The sequence below is a fragment of the Chlorocebus sabaeus genome, chromosome 21 (assembly GCF_047675955.1).
Source record: "Chlorocebus sabaeus isolate Y175 chromosome 21, mChlSab1.0.hap1, whole genome shotgun sequence".
NCBI classification, from domain to species: domain Eukaryota; kingdom Metazoa; phylum Chordata; class Mammalia; order Primates; family Cercopithecidae; genus Chlorocebus; species Chlorocebus sabaeus.
The window spans coordinates 114,636,177-114,657,381 of record NC_132924.1 but is presented as its reverse complement, the minus strand read 5'-3'; the positions used below and the strand labels follow the sequence as shown (position 1 = coordinate 114,657,381).

The following is a 21,205-nucleotide window of genomic DNA, read 5'->3' as shown; positions in this document are numbered from 1 at the left end:
TGATATATACTATTTTTAGACATAGATACAACATTTATGAAAACAGAGCACATGTTGGACCATAAAACAAATCTCAACAAACTTTAAAATACTAGAATTTTATAGACTTCATTTTTTTGGCCAAAATACAATTAAGTCTGAAATCACTAACAAAGACAATCAGAAAAACTTTAGATTTGGAAATTCAAAAACACGTAGATCAAGAAAAGTCACAAGGAAAATTCAAAAATATTTAAAAATAAATAATAAAAATATTATGTATCAAAAAGTATATGATGCAGCTGAAGCAGTAGAGCTGATCTGTAGCTTAAATACATACACTAAGAAAGAAAGGTAAAAATGAAATAAGCCACAAAGTTAAAACATCAGAAAAAGCACAGCAGAAAAAAATTTTTTTAAAGTAGAATGAAGGAAACAATTAAAAAAAAAAGATCAGAAATGAATGAAACATATAAATAAGAGGATCAATAAGCCAAAAAATGGTTCATGGCAAGGGCTAATTGACAAACCTCTCACAAGATTACTGAGGGGAAAAAGAGAGGGTACAAATAAACAATATTGAGAATGAAAATGAGACATTACACATGCTATAGAAATTTAAATTAAAGAGAAGACATTATGAACCTGATGTCAATTAATTTGAAAATTTAGATGAAACAAATTCCTTGAAGAATTTACCTTACAAAAATTAAGTCAAGAATAAAATCTGAGTGCTTCTAGAACTGTTAAAGAAATTTAATGTACAAAGAAAATTCAAAAAGGATAAAAAAGGCTGGGCATGTTAGCTTACACCTATAATCCCAATACTTTGGGAAGCCAAGGTGGGGGGATCACTTGAGTCCAGGAGTTCGAGACCAGCCTTGGCAACAAAGTGAGATCCTGTCTCTACATACATACATACATACATACATACACACACACACACACACACACACACACACGCACACGAGAAAATCTCCCCTCAAGGAAAGCTCCAGATCCAGATGGTTTTACCAGTGAGTTTCACCAATCATTGAAGAAACAAACATCAGTCTCACATAACCATACTAAGGTTTCTCCTACCTGCCACATTACAGGTACTCAAATATATGTTAGTTTTCTTCCCCTTTCTGCTCTCCCCAGAGACAAACAACTGGAAAACCATGCCAGAAAAGTTGGAAAACAGGGTTCAACATTGCATGGTAAATGAGACTAACTGATCCTTTTTAACTTCTATGATTTCCTGGAAGTGTACAATATTAGAAATTGGTCAACCACAGACTTATAACCACATAAGAGAGGTTTTCACTGTATACACATGTGTATACTTACCCACATATATCTCATTTAAAATTCAACAAGTAGAGTCCTGCATCTTCGAAACAGTACAACTGCCTGTAATTTATGCTTGCCTCCTTTTCTTAACGAAATCTCACAAATTCTAAAGCTTTACCATTTAAAATTCTTCACCAGAGATAATTCCTTATCAGAGAGAAAATGGTTTACCTGTTTGTGGAACTACTAAGAAATTAAATTAATTACTCAAACTTGAAGGTTGTGTATTTTCAGGAAAAGAATTCTTACAGCTATAACAACTTTCATCTTCCAAGAGATGTAATTCCACATCCTATCTCTTAGATGAAAGGTATCAAGTTCTCCAAGCCTCCATCCAATCCTATTCTGAAAATGAAAAGCTGATACTATTTGGAAAAAAACAAAACTACATTTATTAATTGTCAGAACAGGATACAACATTAATTTCTTAGATCTTGTGACAAGCAATTTTTGCTAAGAAGCCAAGAGAAGAGGCTGTTATAAGACGCGGTTGTTTGGGTGAAATAAATATTCAGGAGCCATTCTTACCTTAACAATAGTCACATCCATGCCGGATAAATGTAAAATCGGGGCAGCATTTTTTTCAAATAGAGTCCTGGCTTTTCTGTAAACAAAGGAAAAAATACAAACATTTTAACACAGGTTATCAAGAGAAGAACAAAAAGCCTTACAATCCTCTTCAGGGCAGAAGAAGAAAGACTATGAAATATGGGTTTCCTCTATTTGTTCAAGTACAGAAAGTTTAACAACAAGTAATGAGTTAATATGCATGGAAAAATAAAACCTTTCACCTGGGGCCTCTGAGAATTTGCCGTTTATCTAATGCAATAAGCTCTTATCCATTTGGGAGGCCTATAGTTCACACAGTAGTTCCTCTAGGGGAAGAACGAACACTAGATATGGTTCCATTCAGGCAACAATGCTTGATTCACTCAAGTATTCATTGAGTACCTACTGTGATAGACACAGGTGGAGGAGCTAGGAACACAACAGGACAAAGCAGACAAAACTACTAATTCACCAGAAGCTTGTCTGAAACTCCCAGGCACGGTCATGCCCTCTCTGTGCTCCCCGAGTACCTTATACACATCTCTATTCGTGACCTTCACACTGTATGGTGATTACAGACTTCCAAGACTGTTGTCAGGACTAGACTGGAAGCTTTCCAAAAATAAATACCACATCTTATTAATCCTTGAATCCCCTGACCTCTAGGATTATGTATGGCACACTTAGAAAGTACTTACTAAGTATCTGATGAATTAATGCACAAATGAATGAATAAACCTGCCCCAAACGTAGAGATGTAAATTCTAAGGAAAAGGAAATAACATGGATGTCTTATAATAAGAGAAAAAACAGCCTCCAAAGAGTTTGCATATTTCAAAAGTATTATGCATATCATTCTGACAGTGAACTCTTGTCCAATTCAGGTCAGAATTCAAAAACACAGTCTGTAGGGATCTAGAGATTGTTTTGCAACTTCTGCAAAACAATCTCTCCCACCAATGGCATAGTCTCAAAGTCAAACTAATGTTAAAACATACCAATTAGTTGACCTGTCTTTTACTCAAATATTTCAACTATTACATAAGGGAAAAAAAATCCAGTACTTTCAGTCAATGTCAAACACCTAAGTTTTATATCCACATTTACTTAGATGTCTTTCTAAAAAAGATATTATTTTTAAACTAAGGATGTATCCTTTGACCTTAAGGATACTTTATACAAGAAGTTAAGGATATTTTAGAGAAGAGACATTTTATATTTAGCTACAAAGGCAGCTAATGAGGGACATGTATAGTTATGCACAAGCCAAACTCAATATTCTTTAAACTAAAAAGAACCACCAAATGGCATATAGAACACAAAGCATTTCTTATTATGAATTAAAATAGAAATTGAGAGGCTTGCACAAATTTTCACAAGAACCATCCAAAAGAATATCTCAAACCAAAGGCCTGAGTTTATAATAAGCAAATTAAATATATTCTACCTTTCCACTGTTCTGAATGATTATTCGAATGAACATAAAAGGGTAAATAATTACTCCTTTCCAGCTCAACATTTCTGGGGGCTTAACCCAACATTAAAGCACTGAGCTAGTGATACTACAAACGATTTTCCTTCCAGGGTTGCTTTCATTACTAGATTGATAGGAAAGGATCAGTTGGAAGTGGATCAGATCTACTTCCTAAAAGCAAAATTCTGAAGAAGTCTCAATCTGCCATATCAATCACAACAAATCTGTAACCTCCTCTGAGTTAGTTTAAGAAATCAGGTTAGAATATTTGGGTCTTTATTCACATCTTTATATGATGTTATACGTTCAGAAAACCTCTAAAATGAAGGTGAAGACTTTTTTCCTTCTAATGTTCTAATATAAAAGATTGAAAAACAAGTGTTACTAGTAAGAAATACATTATTTATCACATAATTAAGGGCGAGATAGCACTGAGGCTAAATAAAAACCTTAGGTACTTATAGCAATTTCCAGACTCAGGCACACACAAAATAATTACTCTTTTATGTATTATTTATTAATGCTAAACACACAGTTATCTTATTTCTTAAAGCTCTTATGTAGTTTTAAACCAGTACTACATAATGAAACAGCTACATGATAAATTATAAATAACGTGTCAGGACAGAGGCATGATGACAAAAATAGTGCAATTAAATAGTGAAAGCTTAAAAAAAAAAAAAAAAAAAAAAAGGATGCTGGAGAGTTTCAGACTTTCCTAGAAGCACACAGGGATTCACCTTGTTAAAGGAGACAACGCCTTTAGAAAAGACTTTCCTTCAGTGGCAGTATTTTAGCTTACCTTTAGATAAAGATGTTATAGTTTTAAACATGAATCTATCTTTAAAAATGCAAATACATTTACATGTAAAAAGAACCTAAAATTGCTCTGCAAAATTTGCTTATTAATTTTAAAAATGTGGATAATTCTTAGAAGCAGGAGCTCAAAATAACTGGTTATTGCTTAAACAAATTGCCGTAAGTTTCATCAGAAATTAGCAAGTTGTTAATTTATTAGGTCTCTAAGGAATAGAACAGTTACACTGAAGTAGGCCGAAGGAGAGGTATAAGAGCTTCTGGGAAGGATGGGAGAGTGAAGTGAAGGCTGTTCTGAACCAAACCCATGGTCGAGAGTAACAATTTCAGCAGTTTATATTTCTTACATTGTGTGCTTATTATGAAATGGAAATAGTGCCTAATAAGCATCATCTCATTTAATACCAAAGGTCCCTATTCTACATAATAATTTTTAAAGTATGTACTATTGCCTTTCTGGTTTTACAGATGAGTAAGCTGGGGATTTAAGAAGTGAATTAACTCCCACAGTATCACAGAGCTAGTAAGCAGCAAAACAGTCAACAGACCAGGTTCCTCAAACTCCCAGACCCAGGCTGAGTTCTCCGTTATCTTCAGCCACGGGCCACCACTGACAATCTACTTATCCTGGGTATTTTGACTGTGTTATATTAGCACTTGCTCATTTGTTGGTATGATTTAGTATTGATATTAAACAAAAATGATCAATAGGCAGTATGACTGGTGTGTTTATTGGGGAGGGAAGCGGCTCTAACAAAGCCCAGCAGATATGATTCAGTTAGGCAGAATAATTAGTCTGTTTAGACAATCTGAATTAAACAGCTGAATTACAAAGAAATAAAGCAGGATGTGTCCTCCTGTCTGTGACGTCACACTCACTGCCTCTCAAGAAATGACTAGAAAAACTGACTTCAGAGACCCTGTGTTTTACTCCAGACAACATTATGCCTACCACTTACAATTCAGCCCAAACTATCTTTCTTGTTGTTGTTCTTATTACCTTAATGTCATTTGACTTAGATCTTATAGAATCCAATTTAATACATATTTACTAATTTTTTCTCTTTTTTTTTTTTTTTTGAGACAGGGTCTCACTCTATCACCCAGGCTGGACTGCAGTTGCACGATCATGGTTCACTGCAGCCTTGACCTCCCGGGCTTAGGTGATCCTCCCACCTCAGCCTCCCAAGTAGCTGCAACTACAGGTAAATGCTGCCACGTGTCTAATTTTTGTATATTTTCCAGCTAAGTTTTGTATTTTTGTAGAGACAGTTTCACCATGTTACCCAGGCTGGTCTCAAACTCCTGGGCTCAAGTGATCTGCCCACCTCAGGCTCTCAAAGTGCTGCGATTACAGGCGTAAACCACTGCACCGAGCCTACTGATTTTCTGATTCCCAAAAAGCCAAAAAGAACTATCTTGGACATTAGGGACATAAGAGATATCACTTTTTAACACTCAATCCTTTAATTCTGACTATTTTTTTTCAAAAAAAAAGTTAATTATTTATTCTAAAGCCATCTAGGTCTTTGTATTCACCTTTCCAATTGAGTAACAGTTGCATCTAATATTGTTAAAAAAAAGTTTTGCCCATTTATTTTTCCTTAACAGACTTTGAATCTCCACACACCCACTCCCCACCCCCACATACAGCCTCCCCACCTTTTAGTGTGGTTCATTTGTATAATCAATGAACTGCCATGATCAAATCATTACATACCCAAGTCTCAATTATTCTTCACACCTTAATTCCCACAATTCCCACATGACCTTTCCAGGCCAGCCAGACCAGTTACAGGCTGTCCTGTGTCATAGCAAAGCCATAATTAGGTCACTCCTGTCTCCAGGCCCCTGCCCCATGAGCCATTTCCTCAGCTGAGAAGAGTGAGTAGTCTTCTCCTGCCTGCTTCCTCCCAGGCCTAGCTCAAGGATCATCCCTTTTGGAAAGAACATTGCTGATCTCCGAAGCTCACAGTATTCTTGACCATCTCTGAACATCCTGTGGACAGAGATGGCCTAAGGATTTACGCCCTAGCAGTACAGCAGTTGCTCCCGAGGGGACTATTTCCAAGCAAACAAGACATCTTTGTAGGTGTTAATCCTGGAATGATTATTAAACTTCAATTAGACAAGTTTGCTAAGCATCCATTAGTTTTATAGTTATTTCTCATTTAACTGTTATTTCTACATTACAAATGAATCTTATTGCTAGAAGAGTATTAAACCTAGTTCTTCCAATTTCACAGAATCTCACTAGCTGCCTGACAGTCTGTGATTTCTTTCCCCCTTAAAAAACCAAGTATATAACAAGTCACAAACGGCACTACCCTTTGCAAGCTGCCGGATTGAGAAAAACAGTGGCCTTCTTCACTTGTGCATTGGGAGGAATGAGTTGATTGCCAAACACCTAAAAAAGAAAAGCACAAAGTTTTCAGTAAAAGTCTATTTATTTGGTAAATGTCACATGCATTCTTCCATTCCAAAAAAAAATTTACTTGCAGCACATATGGTATCTAACCTTGGGGGAAAATGTTCTTTCATGATCTCATATTAATGAAAATGCCATCAACAACAACAAAAAGTAACATTATTTAATGACAATAAGCTCTATTTTGTATTGGAATAAAAATTCCTGCTTTATTTACTAGAGGCAAATAACACTTATTTTCCCTATAAGACATGGCTAGGTTTATTATAAACATATAATTAGTAAGGCCATAGTCTGTCAGGAGAGAAGTTTAATCTATGTCTTTAGTTTGCAGAGTACAATATTCTCTCCAGCTCATCACTAAAACTTGTTCATGAAGAATCTCTGTGTTACCAGTTAATCTTCATATCTTTATACACATACAAAATAAACCTAATAGTCTATTTGCCTTCTCTTCTTTGCAACCCTGTATGATAACTAAATAGCAGCAACTGGCAGGAGAAATTGGAAAGAAACGTAACTAATATATACTAAGCACCTTCTATTTGGCATTTTTACATACATTATTCTTAGTTCTCAGAAACCAAGGAAGTATAAAATAATCTGTTTTCCAGATTGGAAAGTCCAGAATCAGGAAGACTAAGTTCCTGAAAGTTACAGAGTTGATAAATTACAAGCCTGGAATATACATCTTCTAATTCCAAAGCCTCTCTAAGCTCTAAAGAGAGGATCAAGGATGAGGTAGAATTAAAAGGCAGAGGACTAGATGTGAGGAGTCCAAATGAGAAATGAATGGGAACTCTTGCTATTATGTCTGAATTGGAAATGATAGTCAACAAAAAGAATAAGAATAGGAAAGTAACAAAATGAGCCAAAATTGGGGTCTTGAATGGTGGGACTAGGCCTGAACCAAGAAAGCAGAATTCTAGTATGGAAGTACAAAGTAAACATGGCAGGAGGAAAAAAAGTTATGCAAATATTTTTTATTGAATAACTTACTCTAAATCTGCCATCTCCCTGACAGTTCATTTTGGAGCCTTTCTTATTATTGTCTATTTCTTGCTTTAAAAACAAAACAAAAACAAAAATACTTTTTTTCTGAAGTAGAGAAAAAGACTATTTCTTTGTAAGAAGTTTCTGGAACATTATAATTTCTATTCTGTTTTCATTCTTATTTAGACATTCAGAGTGAGCTAAGTTTATGTGAGACTACATTAAGTTTATGTGAAATTTGTTTTTAAATATCATATTTTCAAGAATTTAGACTGTAAAAGGAAGTACACAGATAGGAAAATTAGCCAGCAGAGGCCATAAGGACAAATCCACTTCCATTTGTGAGATGGAAGGAACTAAACATGCAGGGGAAGTGGAGAATTAGAATAGTAGAAAGAAATAAGGCCAGCGTGGTGGCTCACATCTGTAACTGCAGCACTTTGGGAGGCCAAGACAGATGGATCCCAAGGTCAGGAGTTCGAGACCAGCCTGACCAACATGGTGAAACCCCATCTCTACTAAAAATACAAAAATTAGCCAGACATGGTGGCATGTGCCTGTAATCCCAGCTACTTAGGAGGCTGAGGTAGGAGAATTGCTTGAACCCGGGAGGCGGAGGTTGCAGTGAGCTGAGATTGTGCCATTGCACTCCAGCCTGGGCAAAAGAATGAGACTCCAAGGAAAAGAAAGGAAAAAGGAAAGGAAAGGAAAGGAAAGGAAAGGAAAGGAAAGGAAAGGAAAGGAAAGGAAAGGAAAGGAAAGGGAAAGGGAAAGGGAAAGGGAAAGGGAAGGGGAAGGGGAGGGGAAGGGGAGGGGAAGGGGAGGGAGGGGAAGGGGAGGGAAGGGGAGGGAAGGGAAGGGAAGGGAAGGGAAGGGAAGGACACAAGAAGGAGAAAATAAAGGAACATCATCCCTGAAAACGTATGAGGAGAGAGGATTTAGAACAGAGGTGGAGGCATTTACCTTCAACAAGAAAGGGAGGGTCCTACAATCACACAGGTCTACTCTTCCTTAAAGAGTGAAAGAAAGGGGTCAGGCACAGTGGCTCACGCCTGTAATCCCAGCACTTTGGGAGACCAAGGCGGGTGGATCACGAGGTTGAGATCAAGACCATCCTGGCCAACACGGTGAAACCCCATCTCTACTAAAAATACAAAAATTAGCTGGGCGTGGTGGTGTGCACCTGTAGTCCCAGCTACTTGAGAGGCTGAGGCAGGAGAATCGCTTGAACCCAGGAGGCAGAGGCTACAGTGAGCCAACATCACACCACTGTACTCCAGGAGGATTTTCCAGTTGCTAATGATTGGCTTGGGACGGGGATCACCTTTAATTTAATATTAAAGTTTATTTGAATTGATTTCTAAAACAACTTAGAGCCACATGAAAGATAATAAATTTAAACAAAGAAGTGATCAAATTCTTAAAACACAGATTTAGAACAGCCAGATAACAATCACTAAAAAGGGGAATTACAGTATCTACTGTAACAACTGCTAAAGAGAGGAATTAATTTATAATATCTATTGTAACAATCAAAGAGAGGAATTAATTTATAGTATCTATTGTCACTGTCATCCATTAAAACATTTCAGAAACACACATGAGGTCTGCCACCTACTTCTATTACTAAATGCTTCATACACTTGCCACTTTTGATTTTCATGTTTCTATTTTGGTATTTCTGACATCATAAGCTCAAATGATACAAAACAAAAAGGCAACTCAGTCACAGAATTTCATCTGCAAAGTATAATGTACATTTTTGCAGTGGGGAGCAAAAAAGTGGCCTTAAATTTGAAAGGATTTATAATCCAGCTATAATTAATTAGCCATATAAATGAATATTTAAGTAAAATCTCATGGAATGTAACAGTGTACATGATATGGACCAGTTGAGCTTGAAGATGGACTTTAAAAATATGAATCAACAATTTTAAGAAGATTTGACTTTTAGAGGTAACACTTGTTCTGAACTGATATCCTTGGGGGTTATTCAGATCAGGGATGATTCAGGGGTTAGCCAGATCTACAAAGACAACTGCAGACACAAACAAATTCCCAGAGCTTCTACCAGTCCAGCTTTGTGTTCCCGGGACCAATCCAGAAACAAACAGTCTACAGGGGTGGGTGTCAGAACTGCTCCTCACCAGATGGTTAACTTCCTGGAGTTCTACTCAGAGTTGGCTCCCAGCATGATTCATCTTGATAGTGCTAAAAAATAGCCAAACTACACAGATGCAAGACACTGTGCAAGTTCCCTGAAAGAGCTTCAGTTTTCTGCACAATGAAGATAAGGAGGGGTTTAATTTTATCACATTAAATAGTATTACCTGAGCTTCTTGACAGGCTGCTCTCCTTAGTAGGTTATCACTATCAAAGTAAGCAAAAGAGAATAATTAGCTTTAACAATAGATTATGATCCAAACAAAATTTGTGAGCTTTTTTTATTTTTTAATATGTGCACCTCTTCTCTAAAAACACCCTAGTGAAAGTGGGTGGGCAGATCACCTGAGGTCAAGAGTTCAAGACCAGCCCTGGCCAACATGGTGAAACCTCCTCTCTACTAAAACTACAAAAATTAGCCAGACGTGGTGGTGGGCGCCTATAATCCCAGCTACTTGGGAGGCTGAGGCAGGAGAATCGCTTGAACCTGGGAGGCGGAGGTTGCAGTGAGCTGAGATCATGCCATTGCACTCCAGCCTGGGCGACAGAGTGAGACTCTGTCTGAAAAAACAAACAAACAAAATAACCTGATAACAAGTTATCGACACATTTGAAAAATACATCCTTTGAATAAGTTTGTGTTAAATAATTCCATATTATGGTAACCAGAGAATCATGCCGCATCCCCCCAAAATTTCCACATCCGAATCCTCACAACTTGAGGGTATGTTACTTTACATGGTAAGAGGGATTTTACAGACCTGATTAAACTTAGGACCCTGATATGGGAGATTGTCCTGGATCATCCAGATGGGTCCAATCTAACCACAAAGGTCTCAAACCAGAAAGTTTCCCAGTTCTGATCAGAGGCAGATGCGATCATGGAAGAACGGTCAGAAAAATGCAACCTTGCCAGCTGTGATGCAAGAAGGCTGTGAAGAGAGTCAAGGAATGTGGTGGCCTCTAGAAGCTGGAAAAGCAAAAGGATTCTCCCCTAGGGCCTCCACAAGGAACACAGACCTTGCCACACTTTGTCTTAGCCCAGTGAGAGCTGCTTTGGGCTTGATTCACAGAATGCAAGACAAGAAATTTGTGGTGTGTTGAACCACTAAGTTTGTGGCAATTTGTTAAGGTAAAAATAGAAAACTAATATACATATCCTCCATTTTTCTTACCCAGTGGAAATCAGGTCATTTGCACAAGTAAATTTGATGTTTACTTTCTTCTGCTACTGTTTTATCTAAATCACTTATTTTTTATGTCACCATCAGACACTAAAAGAGATCATAAATGGAGAATTTTGTCATGAGGCAAAATTTTGGCTTCCAAAAATGAAAGGATTCTGTCAGAATATGATCACCTATTTAACATCAAGGTCTCTAAAATATGTTTCTACCATAAAAGCATTTTAAATGGCTCCAGTCACCTATGGGGCTCCAGAATCTTCATCTAAGAGCTTGTGCTAATGCTAATGCACATTGCTGGCACTGCTAAGATAGTAACTTCAAATTGGTTAACAACAGTTAAGAAATCAAATACCCAGAGAAGATGAACAATAACCAATTTATAGGAAAACTTGAAAAAAAAATTATTTTGCTTATATCTTCTTTCTAGACTTTTTTCAATAACATTGAAAACTTTAAATTTTGCATTTTCACAGTAATTCAAATGGGATTTTGACATTTACAGTGAATGAAAAGGAATAAGCAAGCTTTACTTTTTGCCATAGTTGCTGTCAAAGGCTTCTGCTCCGTGATTCCATAACCAGGCTGCAGAACAACCCCTGAACTTCATAAAGCAGGCGGCTTCACTAAAGGAACACCATCCACAGGGAAGTATGGACGCTGTGAATTTGAAATCTCAAACCTAAGAACCAACAGGGCGCAGTGGCTCAGGCCTGTAATCTTAGCACTTTGGGAGGCCAAGGTGGGCGCATCACTTGAGGTCAAGAGTTTGTGACCAGCCTGGCCAACATGGTGAGATCCCATCTCTACTAAAAATACAAAAATTAGACAGGCGTGCTGGTGCAGATCTGTAATCCCAGCTACTCGGGAGGCTGAGGCAGGAGAATCGCTTGAACCTGGGAGGCTGAGGCTGCAGTGAGTGGAGATCGCACCATGGCACTCCAGCCTGGGCTACAGAGAGAGATTCTGTCTCAAAAAACAAATAAACAAAAACCTAAGAACCATGTTTTACTGAAATGATAAATGACATCAGTACCCCAAAAGCTGATATTGTTCAATAACAAAGATTTTGAGGCGCCTCACCCCTTGTGAAATCCAGCACAAGTCAGCCCAGTCCCCATTGGCTTAAGTGACTCTGCTCCCCTGTGTCCAGGTGGCAAAGGGCGTTGTGCAACCTTCTCTCCCTCTGCACCCAGTATTCACAAATATTCATGTTTTTTTTAATGACTCCCCACAGGAAATAACACATTTCCCTTTCTTCTTGTGTCCCTCCCCATCGAATGCTCTCACTGAATCATTCTAACATCAGTAACAACAACAAAAATACACTACAAGATGAGGTAAATTCCGGGTACAAACTAGCGGAATTCTTGAAAATAATTAACATGTCACTAACTCCTTACAGCTTACTGGATAATATGCATTTACGACCTTATATACAATGAAGAGGTAAAACACTGAACCCGCAGTAACCTCTGGATAACAAAATAATAAGAGGTTCCTCATAGTAACCTGGGCATTGTCACTGACCCTCCCCCTGGACTGTGCTGACCCCTAGTTCAACTTGCACAGGGCCCTAGGAAGGCAGCGTCCAGCCTCTCCGGACTGTGCTCCCCCCGGCCACTGCTTTCAATGCTTTCCTTTAGTAAACTAATTACCTTGTACCTCCAATCGCTCCTACAAACTCAGCCTGTGGATTTTTCTGCACAAGCCCTCTATGCTTCTGTAAAAGCTGCAATCCCATCTCTATATCCTGCCCATTTCCAGGCTCCTCCTCTACCACAAAGGACAGGTCTCCGAAAGGCAACAGGCTCCTCTGGGTCATTAGGAAAGAACACCACCCTTGCCACAGCTCAGCCACACTGATTTCCATGGACCTAACTGAAAAGACAATAGCCCCGAATATGCACAAGAATATGGGGTAGCACCTTAGATCATTTTTTCCCCTAAGTTCTTTGTTGCTAGAAGTAAAATTCTGATTACTAGCTTGTGATTAAATATATTATTAAAGATTTCAGCTCTTCTGAGTTTATTAATTCTGATTAATTTATCAGAATGCTATTCAAAATCAAAAGATTTTGTGATTGTTAATTCCCTGAATTTAGTGTGCCAAATGGAATATCCTGTCAATGCCACCTGTGAGAGAGCCAGAATATGTACCAATTTTGATATTACAAAAGAAAATCTCATTATAATCACACTTAACTTTGAGCCGGGCACGGTGGCTCACGCCTGTAATCCCAGCACTATGGGATGCCGAGGTGGGTGGATCACCTGAGGTCGGGAGTTTGAGACCAGCTTGACCAACATGGTGATACCGCATCTCTACTAAAAATACAAAATTATCCAGGCGTGGTGGCACATGCCTATAATTCCAGCTACTTGGGAGGCTAAGGCAGGAGAATCGCTTGAAGCCAGGAGGCAGAGGTTGCAATGAGCCGAGATCGTGCCATTGAACTCCAGCCTGCACAACAAGAGTGAAACTGTCTCAAAAAACAATTCATACTTAACTTTGTTTAATATCAAAAACGGTGTTAACCATCTTGATCTTGCTATCTGAACCTGACTATTCCTGAAAATCAAACACATCCTCAAAGAAAAAAGATTTCTCCCATTGAGATAGTCTGATGATCTATAGCAAGCTCTGAAAACTATCTCAACAAAGAAATTCCAAAAATGTTTCAGTAATGTCAGCACTGTCAGAATAAAAGACAAAACGTAAAATTCATAGAGCAACTACCTTGTACCAAGTACTATGGCAGTTGTTTTCATAAACCTTTAATCTTTGTAACAACCTTGCAAGGTAGGCATTTTTAGGTAACAGAAAATATTCTCATTTTACAGATCAGGAAGCCAAGACTCAGAGAAGGAAAGTGACGTGCCCAAAACCACAGAGTTACTAAGTGGTAGTGTCAGAGGTGTTTGACCAGAGTGACTCCATCTTGAGTAGGGGCTGTGTAAAGAGGCTGAGACCTACTGGGCTGCATTTCTAGGAGTCTGGGCATTCTAGTCACAGGATGAGATAGGAGGGTGGCATACAATACAGCTCATAAAGACCTTGTTGATAAAACAGCCTGCAGTAAAGACACGGACCAAAATCCACCAAAACCAAGATGGTGATGACAGTGACCTCTGCTGTCCTCACTGCTCATTATATGTTCATTAGAATACATTAGCATGCTAAAAGACACTCCTACCAGCACCATGACAGTTTACAGATGCCATGGCAACATCTGGAAGTTACGCTATATGGTCTAAAAAGGGGAGGAACCCTCAGTCCTGGGAATTGCCCATCCTTTTCTGAAAAAACTCATGAATAATCCACCCCCTGTATAGCATATAAGCAAGAAGTAACAAGTATAAGCACCTGAGTGGTCCATGCTGCTGCTCTGCCTATGGAGTAGTCATCCTTTTATTCTTCTACTTTCTTTTTTTTTTTCCCTCGAGGCAAAGTATCGCTCTGTCCGTCCCCCAGGCTAGAGTGCAGTGATGCTGTCTCCGCTCACTGAAACCTCCGCCTCTCAGGTTCAAGTGACTCTCCTGCATCAGCCTGCCGAGTAGCTGGGATTACAGGTGCACGCCACCACACCCAGTTAATTTTTATATTGGTTTCAACATGTTGGCCAGGCCAGTCTTGAACTGAACTGCTCACCTCGTGATCCACCTGCCTTGGCCTCCCAAAGTGCTGGGATTACAGGTGTGAGTCACTGTGCCTGGCCTACTATCTTAATAAACTTGCTTTCACTTCACTCTATGGAGTCGCCATGAATTCTTTCTTGTGCAAGATCTAAGAACCCTCTCTTAGGGTCTGGATCAGGACCCCTTTCTGCTAACAGCAGAGTTGGAATTCAGACCCATGCCAGGCTGTCCCTAAGCAGATGCTTTTTCTTCTAAACTTCAGACAATACTCAATGGGCAATTACTCATTTAGTTGTATGTTTTATAGCACATTTTTTAAATTGCATAGTCTCATCTAATATAAATTTTTCAATTTATATTCACATAATATTTTTTAAAAGGTCAGGTGCAATAATGCTTCTGAAGGTAGCTGTTGAAACAAACTCATTTAACACAAAGTGCTGCCTATGGCACACAAATAGATTTGGTCCTGCCCTGAAGAAGCTTAGGAACAAGTGGCAAAGAACAGCTCTTGGTAAATATTGGTGGCATAGTAAAATGTGTTTCTTGATAAATAATATGCCAGGCACTGTGCTGGGTGTCTTGGACTGCTTGTGAATAAGCCCAACATTCCCTGTCCTAGTGAAGTTTATAGTTTAGTAGGGAACAATGACAATTCACCAGGCAATTACGATGCAATTTCACTTTCAGGTAATCCATAAAAGGGGCAAATAATGCGGGCATCTAACCTAGTTTTGACAGAATTAAAGGCTTTTTACAGGATATGACATTGAAGCCAAGATCTAGGGGAAAAATAAAAAGTAGCCAGGCAAAAATAGGGAGTAGAATCTAGGCAAGAGAAATAGCATGTCAAAGCCTGCAAGTGCTAGAACGTGGCCAATTTAGGAAAGAGAAAGTAGTTCGGGACAGCTAGAGGCCACACGCCATGGGAGAAGCCAGGTAAAGGCCAGGTCACCATGGACATTTTCAGCTATTTAAGTAATTTGGATTTCTCCTAAGGGCCATAAGGAGTCATTAATGGGTTTTAAGAGAATGGATGTGACCAGGTTTACATTTTGGAGGGATTACTTCTGGCTGCAGTGTGTGAAGAAGGCATTGGTCAGAGGTAAGACTGAATCTAGTGAAACCTCAGAGGCTCCCTCAGTGATAGTCAGTGATGATGACTGGAACTAGGATTGTGGCAGAGGGGACACAGAAAAGAGGACAGATTCAGCAGATATTCAGGAGGTAAACTTGAGGGATGGCTGGCGGGAATTAAAGAAAAGATGAGGGGTCAAAGATAGCGCCCACATCCTGCATTAAGCAACTGGTAGAAGACAGTACCATTCACAGAGATGGAATGAAGTAGAAAAGTGCAGGTGAGAGGGAGAAAACTTAGCTTAGTTCCGGGTCTGTCTATCCGAGATGGGGTGAGAACCCAGGTGGAGGTGTCTAGGTGACAGCTGGAAATGCAAGTCTTAAGTTCTGTATAGCAATCTTAGCTACACGCTAATAGAAGGAATGAGACTGGACATGATGATCTATATGAGTAGGGTGAAAAGGAGGAGGAAGAGATACCCTGATCATGGACAGTTGACAGAGAACACCAAATGAATCCCAAAATCACCCTGTACTTCATTTGAAAGTCAAAGGAAAAATCAGGTAGATAACTACGGAAAAAGTTTTCCTTATCTTCCACCATTCCCCCTTGATGCTGCTTCTGCTCTTGGCAAACTGTATATTAAGAGACACAACAAACTACATCTTCAAGGATTTGATCATTTTATCCCTTCCTTTTTTAAAAAAAGCCAAGCACAGTACAACCCACCACACAAAAACTGCTTTACTTATCTTCCTTCCTAGATTATAAACTTCTTGAAATCATGGATAATTCACCATTTTCTCATCCACAGCCCACAGCACACTCTCGCAGATACAGGGTACTTGGTAAATACTTGTTTAATAAATAAGTGGCAAATGTTTGAACAGGAGAGATTGACTCACTGTGCTCAGACAGGCATGCTTTGTCCTGCAGGAGAAACTGAAGGTTATTCTTCAGATGAGGATTTGGCATTCTGAAAGCACAGATGAGTGGGGATGGTTCTCCAGTGTGATGATCACCAAAGGGCAAGGGTAAGAGTCATTATGGTGTAGTACAGCATGAAAAACCAAAAAATTCCAAGCGCACAAAAACGTTACTAGATCAAGAAGCTCCCAGGGTGTGTGGGTGTGCAGAGTGTAATGGAAGGAGTACCCTCTAAAGAGGCTAAGCGGGGAGTTCCTTTTGACACACCAAGAAGCACCACAAGAACTGGTCCTGTAGCTAGAAGAACTCTGAGTGTGGTCATCAGAAAATTCCAGATTACTAATGAGTCAAGAATCTGAATGTGAACCGAAGACCTCATTTCCAAGCCAACCAAGACACTATATAAATTCTAAGTCCATGTTTTTTCCACTACACCACGCTGTCTTCTGAGAACTGAAGTTAAATACAATTTAAAAGAGGTGCTACAAAACGTAGTCATATCAAAAAGGGTCCCTGCAGATCTGCTCAGTATTAAAATGCAGGTTCTTTGACAGAAAGAAATTAGAAGGCTCCGGATTAGAAAATGAAAAAAAAATCTGCTGATGTCACTCAGCCTGAGGCTTGAAAAGAATAAGAACATGCCTGCTACTATAGGTAATGGGATGCTCTCAACTTATTCCAAGCCATAAATATTTTATTTATTACTTTAGGACTGCAAAATACGATAAGTTGTTATTCCAATAGCAACTTTACATGGAGAGAAAAACCACATCGATCCACCCTATTTCCCAAAAAGAATATTTCCCACTACAGTCTAGAGGCAAATTGTACAGCAATTTCTACCACCAGCTTTTCCCTTGGTGCATGCAAACACAGTCTTTGCTTTAAACAAAATAGATTTCAAGTTTAGATGTTTATAACAATCACTTCAAGTTATCCAGGCTTCCTAGAATAATTAATCATGATATTGCCGGTGGCTGTGTCCATGGTTGCCCATGGAGCAATAGGAATGAAAGAAATGGAAGCAAAGACAAAAATGAATCTTAAAAGTGCGTGCAGAAGGAGACAGCTTTTCTAAACTATACATGGCATAGCCCTCCCCATATCCCGGACTCCCTACCCAAACAGATAATGGCTGCACTGAACTTTTGTCATATATGGGAAAATAGTGACCAGCCCTGCCTTTCTGCCTTTCTGTCTTTCAGAAAGACAGCTGATCAAGCAGGAGGAAATGCATCTTGCTAAGGAAGAATGCTTGATCTTTTGGGCCGACAGAATCTCCATTTGGATAGAAGGTACTCAGTGTAACAGGTCAGAAAACCAAGGGAACAATGAAAATGTTAATGATTTTTAAAAGGATTTTAGGGCCTACGGTCTGGTCTTCCCCATTTAACCAAAGAAGGTTATCTCTTCTTGTTCTCCAAACCGCACTATCATGTACTACCTGCTACCAAAGAAACATCTCTCCCAAGCCCAATGCAACAAAGAAGTTTCCTAATGTAATGAAAGCATAAAGGAAGAAATCCTATTGATAACCATGTATTAAGTGGTGACTGTCTTCATTTCAATGCCCCTTAGAGTGCTTAGAAGATGTCAGTGAAAATAAGGGCCACAGAGGCAATCACATTAAAATGTCAACATCTGCATTGCTGATGGTGAAATTTAGCAAAAGAAAAACAGCTAAAAATTCTACTATCAAATGCAAAGTACAGCACTGCCTCCTATACTAGTAAAAAGTATACCAACTTGCGTTCAGGAATTTTTAGGTCAAATGTGTGAACCCAAAATATCTGAGACAGGTCTCAGTCAATTTGTTTATTTTGCCAAGGTTAAGGACACAGCCATGACACAGCTTCAAGAGGTCCTGAGGACTTATGCCCCAAATGGTCGCGGTACAGCTTGCCTTTATACATTTTAGGGAGACATAAATTAGTAGCCATACATTTAGGGAGACACTTTAGGGAGACTGAGTGTCAGGCCTCTGAGCCCAAGCTAAGCCATTGTATCCCCTGTGACCTGCACGTATATATACATCCAGATGGCCCGAAGCAAGTGAAGAATCACAAAAGAAGTGAAAATGGCCGGTCCCTGCCTTAAATGATGACATTCCACCACAAAAGAAGTGAAAATAGCTGGTCCCTGACTTAACTGATAACATTACCTTGTGAAATTCCTTCTCCTGGCTCAAAAGCTCCCCCACTGAGCACCTTGCGACCCCCCTCCCCTGCCCACCAGAGAACAACCCCCTTTGACTGTAATTTTCCACTACCTACCCCTATCTCCCTTGGCTGACTCTCTTTTCCGACTCAGCCCACCTGCACCCAGGTGATTAAAAAGCTTTACTGCTCACACAAAGCCTGTTTGGTGGTCTCTTCACACGGACACGTGTGAAATTTGATGCCGTGACTCAGATCGGGGGACCTCCCTTGGGAGATCCCGTCCTCCTGCTCTTTGCTCCATGAGAAAGATCCACTTACGACCTTGGGTCCTCAGACCAACCAGTCCAAGGAACATCTCACCAATTTTAAATCAGGTAAGTGGCCTCTTTTTATTCTCTTCTCCAGCTTCTCTCACTGTCCCTCAACCTCTTTCTCCTTTCAATCTTGGCGCCATCTTTCAATCTCTCCCTTCTCTTAATTTCATTTCCTTTCCTTTTCTGGCAGAGACAGGAGACGTGTTTTACCCGTGAACCCAAAACTCCGTCGCTGATCACGGACTCGGGAAGACAGTCTTCCCTTGGTTTTTAATCATATGGGGACGCCTGCTTGATTATTCACCCATGTTTCAGAGGTGTCTGATCACGCGGGGACGCCTACCTTCACCCTTCACCCTTAGCAGCAAGCACCGCTTTTCTTGGGGGCAAGCACTCCCCACCCCTTCTCTCCGTGTCTCCATCCTCTTTTCTCTGGACTTGCCTCCTTCACTATGGGCAACCTTCCACCCTCCATTCCTCCTTCTTCTCCCTTAGCCTGTGTTCTCAAGAACTTAAAACGTCTTCAACTCACACCTGACCTAAAACCTAAACGCCTTTTCTTCTGCAATGCCGCCTGACCCCAATACAAACTCGACAATCCTTCCAAATAGCCAGAAAACGGCACTTTCGATTTCTCCATCCCACAAGATCTAGATAATTCTTGTCATAAAACAGGCAAACGATCTGAGGTGCCTAATGTCCAGGCACTTTTTTACACATCGGTCCCTCCCTAGTCTCTGTTCCCAATGCAACTCGTCCCAAATCTTCCTTCCTTCCCTCCCACCTGTCCCCTCAGTCCCACCCCAAGTGTTGCTGAGTCTTTCCAATCTTCCTTTCTTATGGACCCATCTGACCTCTCCCCTCCTCCCCAGGCTGCTCCTCGCCAATTCTTCCTCAGCATCCGCTCCCCCGCCCTGTAATCTTTCTATCACCTCCCCTCCTCACACCTGGTCTGGCTTACAGTTTCGTTCCACGACTAGACCTCCCCCACCTGCCCAGCAATTTCCTCTTAAAAAGGTGGCTGGAGCTAAAGGCATAGTCAAAGTTAATGCTCCTTTTTATTTATCCAACCTCTCCCAAATCAGTTAGTATTTAGACTCTTTTTCAACCAATATAAAAAAACCCAGCCCAGTTAATGGCCCATTTGGCAACAACCCTTAGACGCTTACAGCCCTAGACCCTGAAAGGTCAGAAGGCCGTCTTATTCTCAATACACATTTTATTACCCAATCTGCTCCCAACATTAAATAAAACTCCAAAAATTAAATTCCAGCCCTCAAACCCCACAACAGGACTTAATTAACCTCACCTTCAAGGTGTACAATAATAGAGTAGAGGCAGCCAAGTAGCAACGTATTTCTGAGTTGCAATTCCTTGTCTCCACTGTGAGAGAAACCCCAGCCACATCTCCAGCATACAAGAACTTCCAAATGCCTAAACTGCAGCAACCAGGCGTTCCTCCAGGACTACCTCCCCCAGGAACTTGCTTCAAGTGCGGGAAATCTGGCCACTGGGCCAATGAATGCCCGCAGCCTGGGATTCCTCCTAAGCCGTTTCCCATCTGTGCGGGACACCACTGGAAATTGGACTGTCCAACTGGCCCAAGGCTTTGAATGACTCCTTCCCAGATCTTCTCAACTTAGTGGCTGAAGACTGACACTGCCCAATCACCTCGGAAGCCTCCTAGACTATCACAGGTGCTTCGGATAACTCTTATAGTGGAGGGTAAGTCTGTCTCCTTCTTAATCAATACAGAGGCTAACCACTTCACATTACCCTCTTTTCAAGGGTGTGTTTCCCTTGCCCCCATAACTGTTGTGAGTATTGATGGCCAAGCTTCAAAACCCCTTAAAACTCCCCAACTCTGGTGCCAACTTGGACATCATTCTTTTATGCACTCTTTTTAGTTATCCACACCTGCCCAGTTCCCTTATTAGGTGTAGGCATTTTAACTAAATTATCTGCCTCCCTGACTATTCCTAGGCTACAGCCACACCTCATTGCCACCCTTTTTCCCAGTTCAAAGCCTCCTTCACATCCTCCTCTTGTATCTCCCCACCTTAATCCACAAGTATAGGACACCTCCACTCCCTCCTTGGCGAATGATCATGCACCCCTTACCATCCCATTAAAACCTAATCACCCTTACCCTGCTCAATGCCAATAT

General features: G+C 40.1%; 1 protein-coding gene across 1 annotated transcript in view; it reads right to left on the bottom strand.

Annotated features, from left to right (window-relative positions):
- Positions 1-21,205, bottom strand: part of AGK (acylglycerol kinase) — a 101,955-nt gene that overhangs the window by 55,903 nt on the left and 24,847 nt on the right. The window contains exons 3-5 of the mRNA XM_007983186.3: positions 9,905-9,944; positions 6,481-6,560; positions 1,843-1,918 (exon numbers count right to left, since the gene is read on the bottom strand). Of these exons, the coding sequence (XP_007981377.2) occupies positions 1,843-1,918; positions 6,481-6,560; positions 9,905-9,944 (196 nt within the window). The remainder of the gene's footprint in view (positions 1-1,842; positions 1,919-6,480; positions 6,561-9,904; positions 9,945-21,205) is intronic.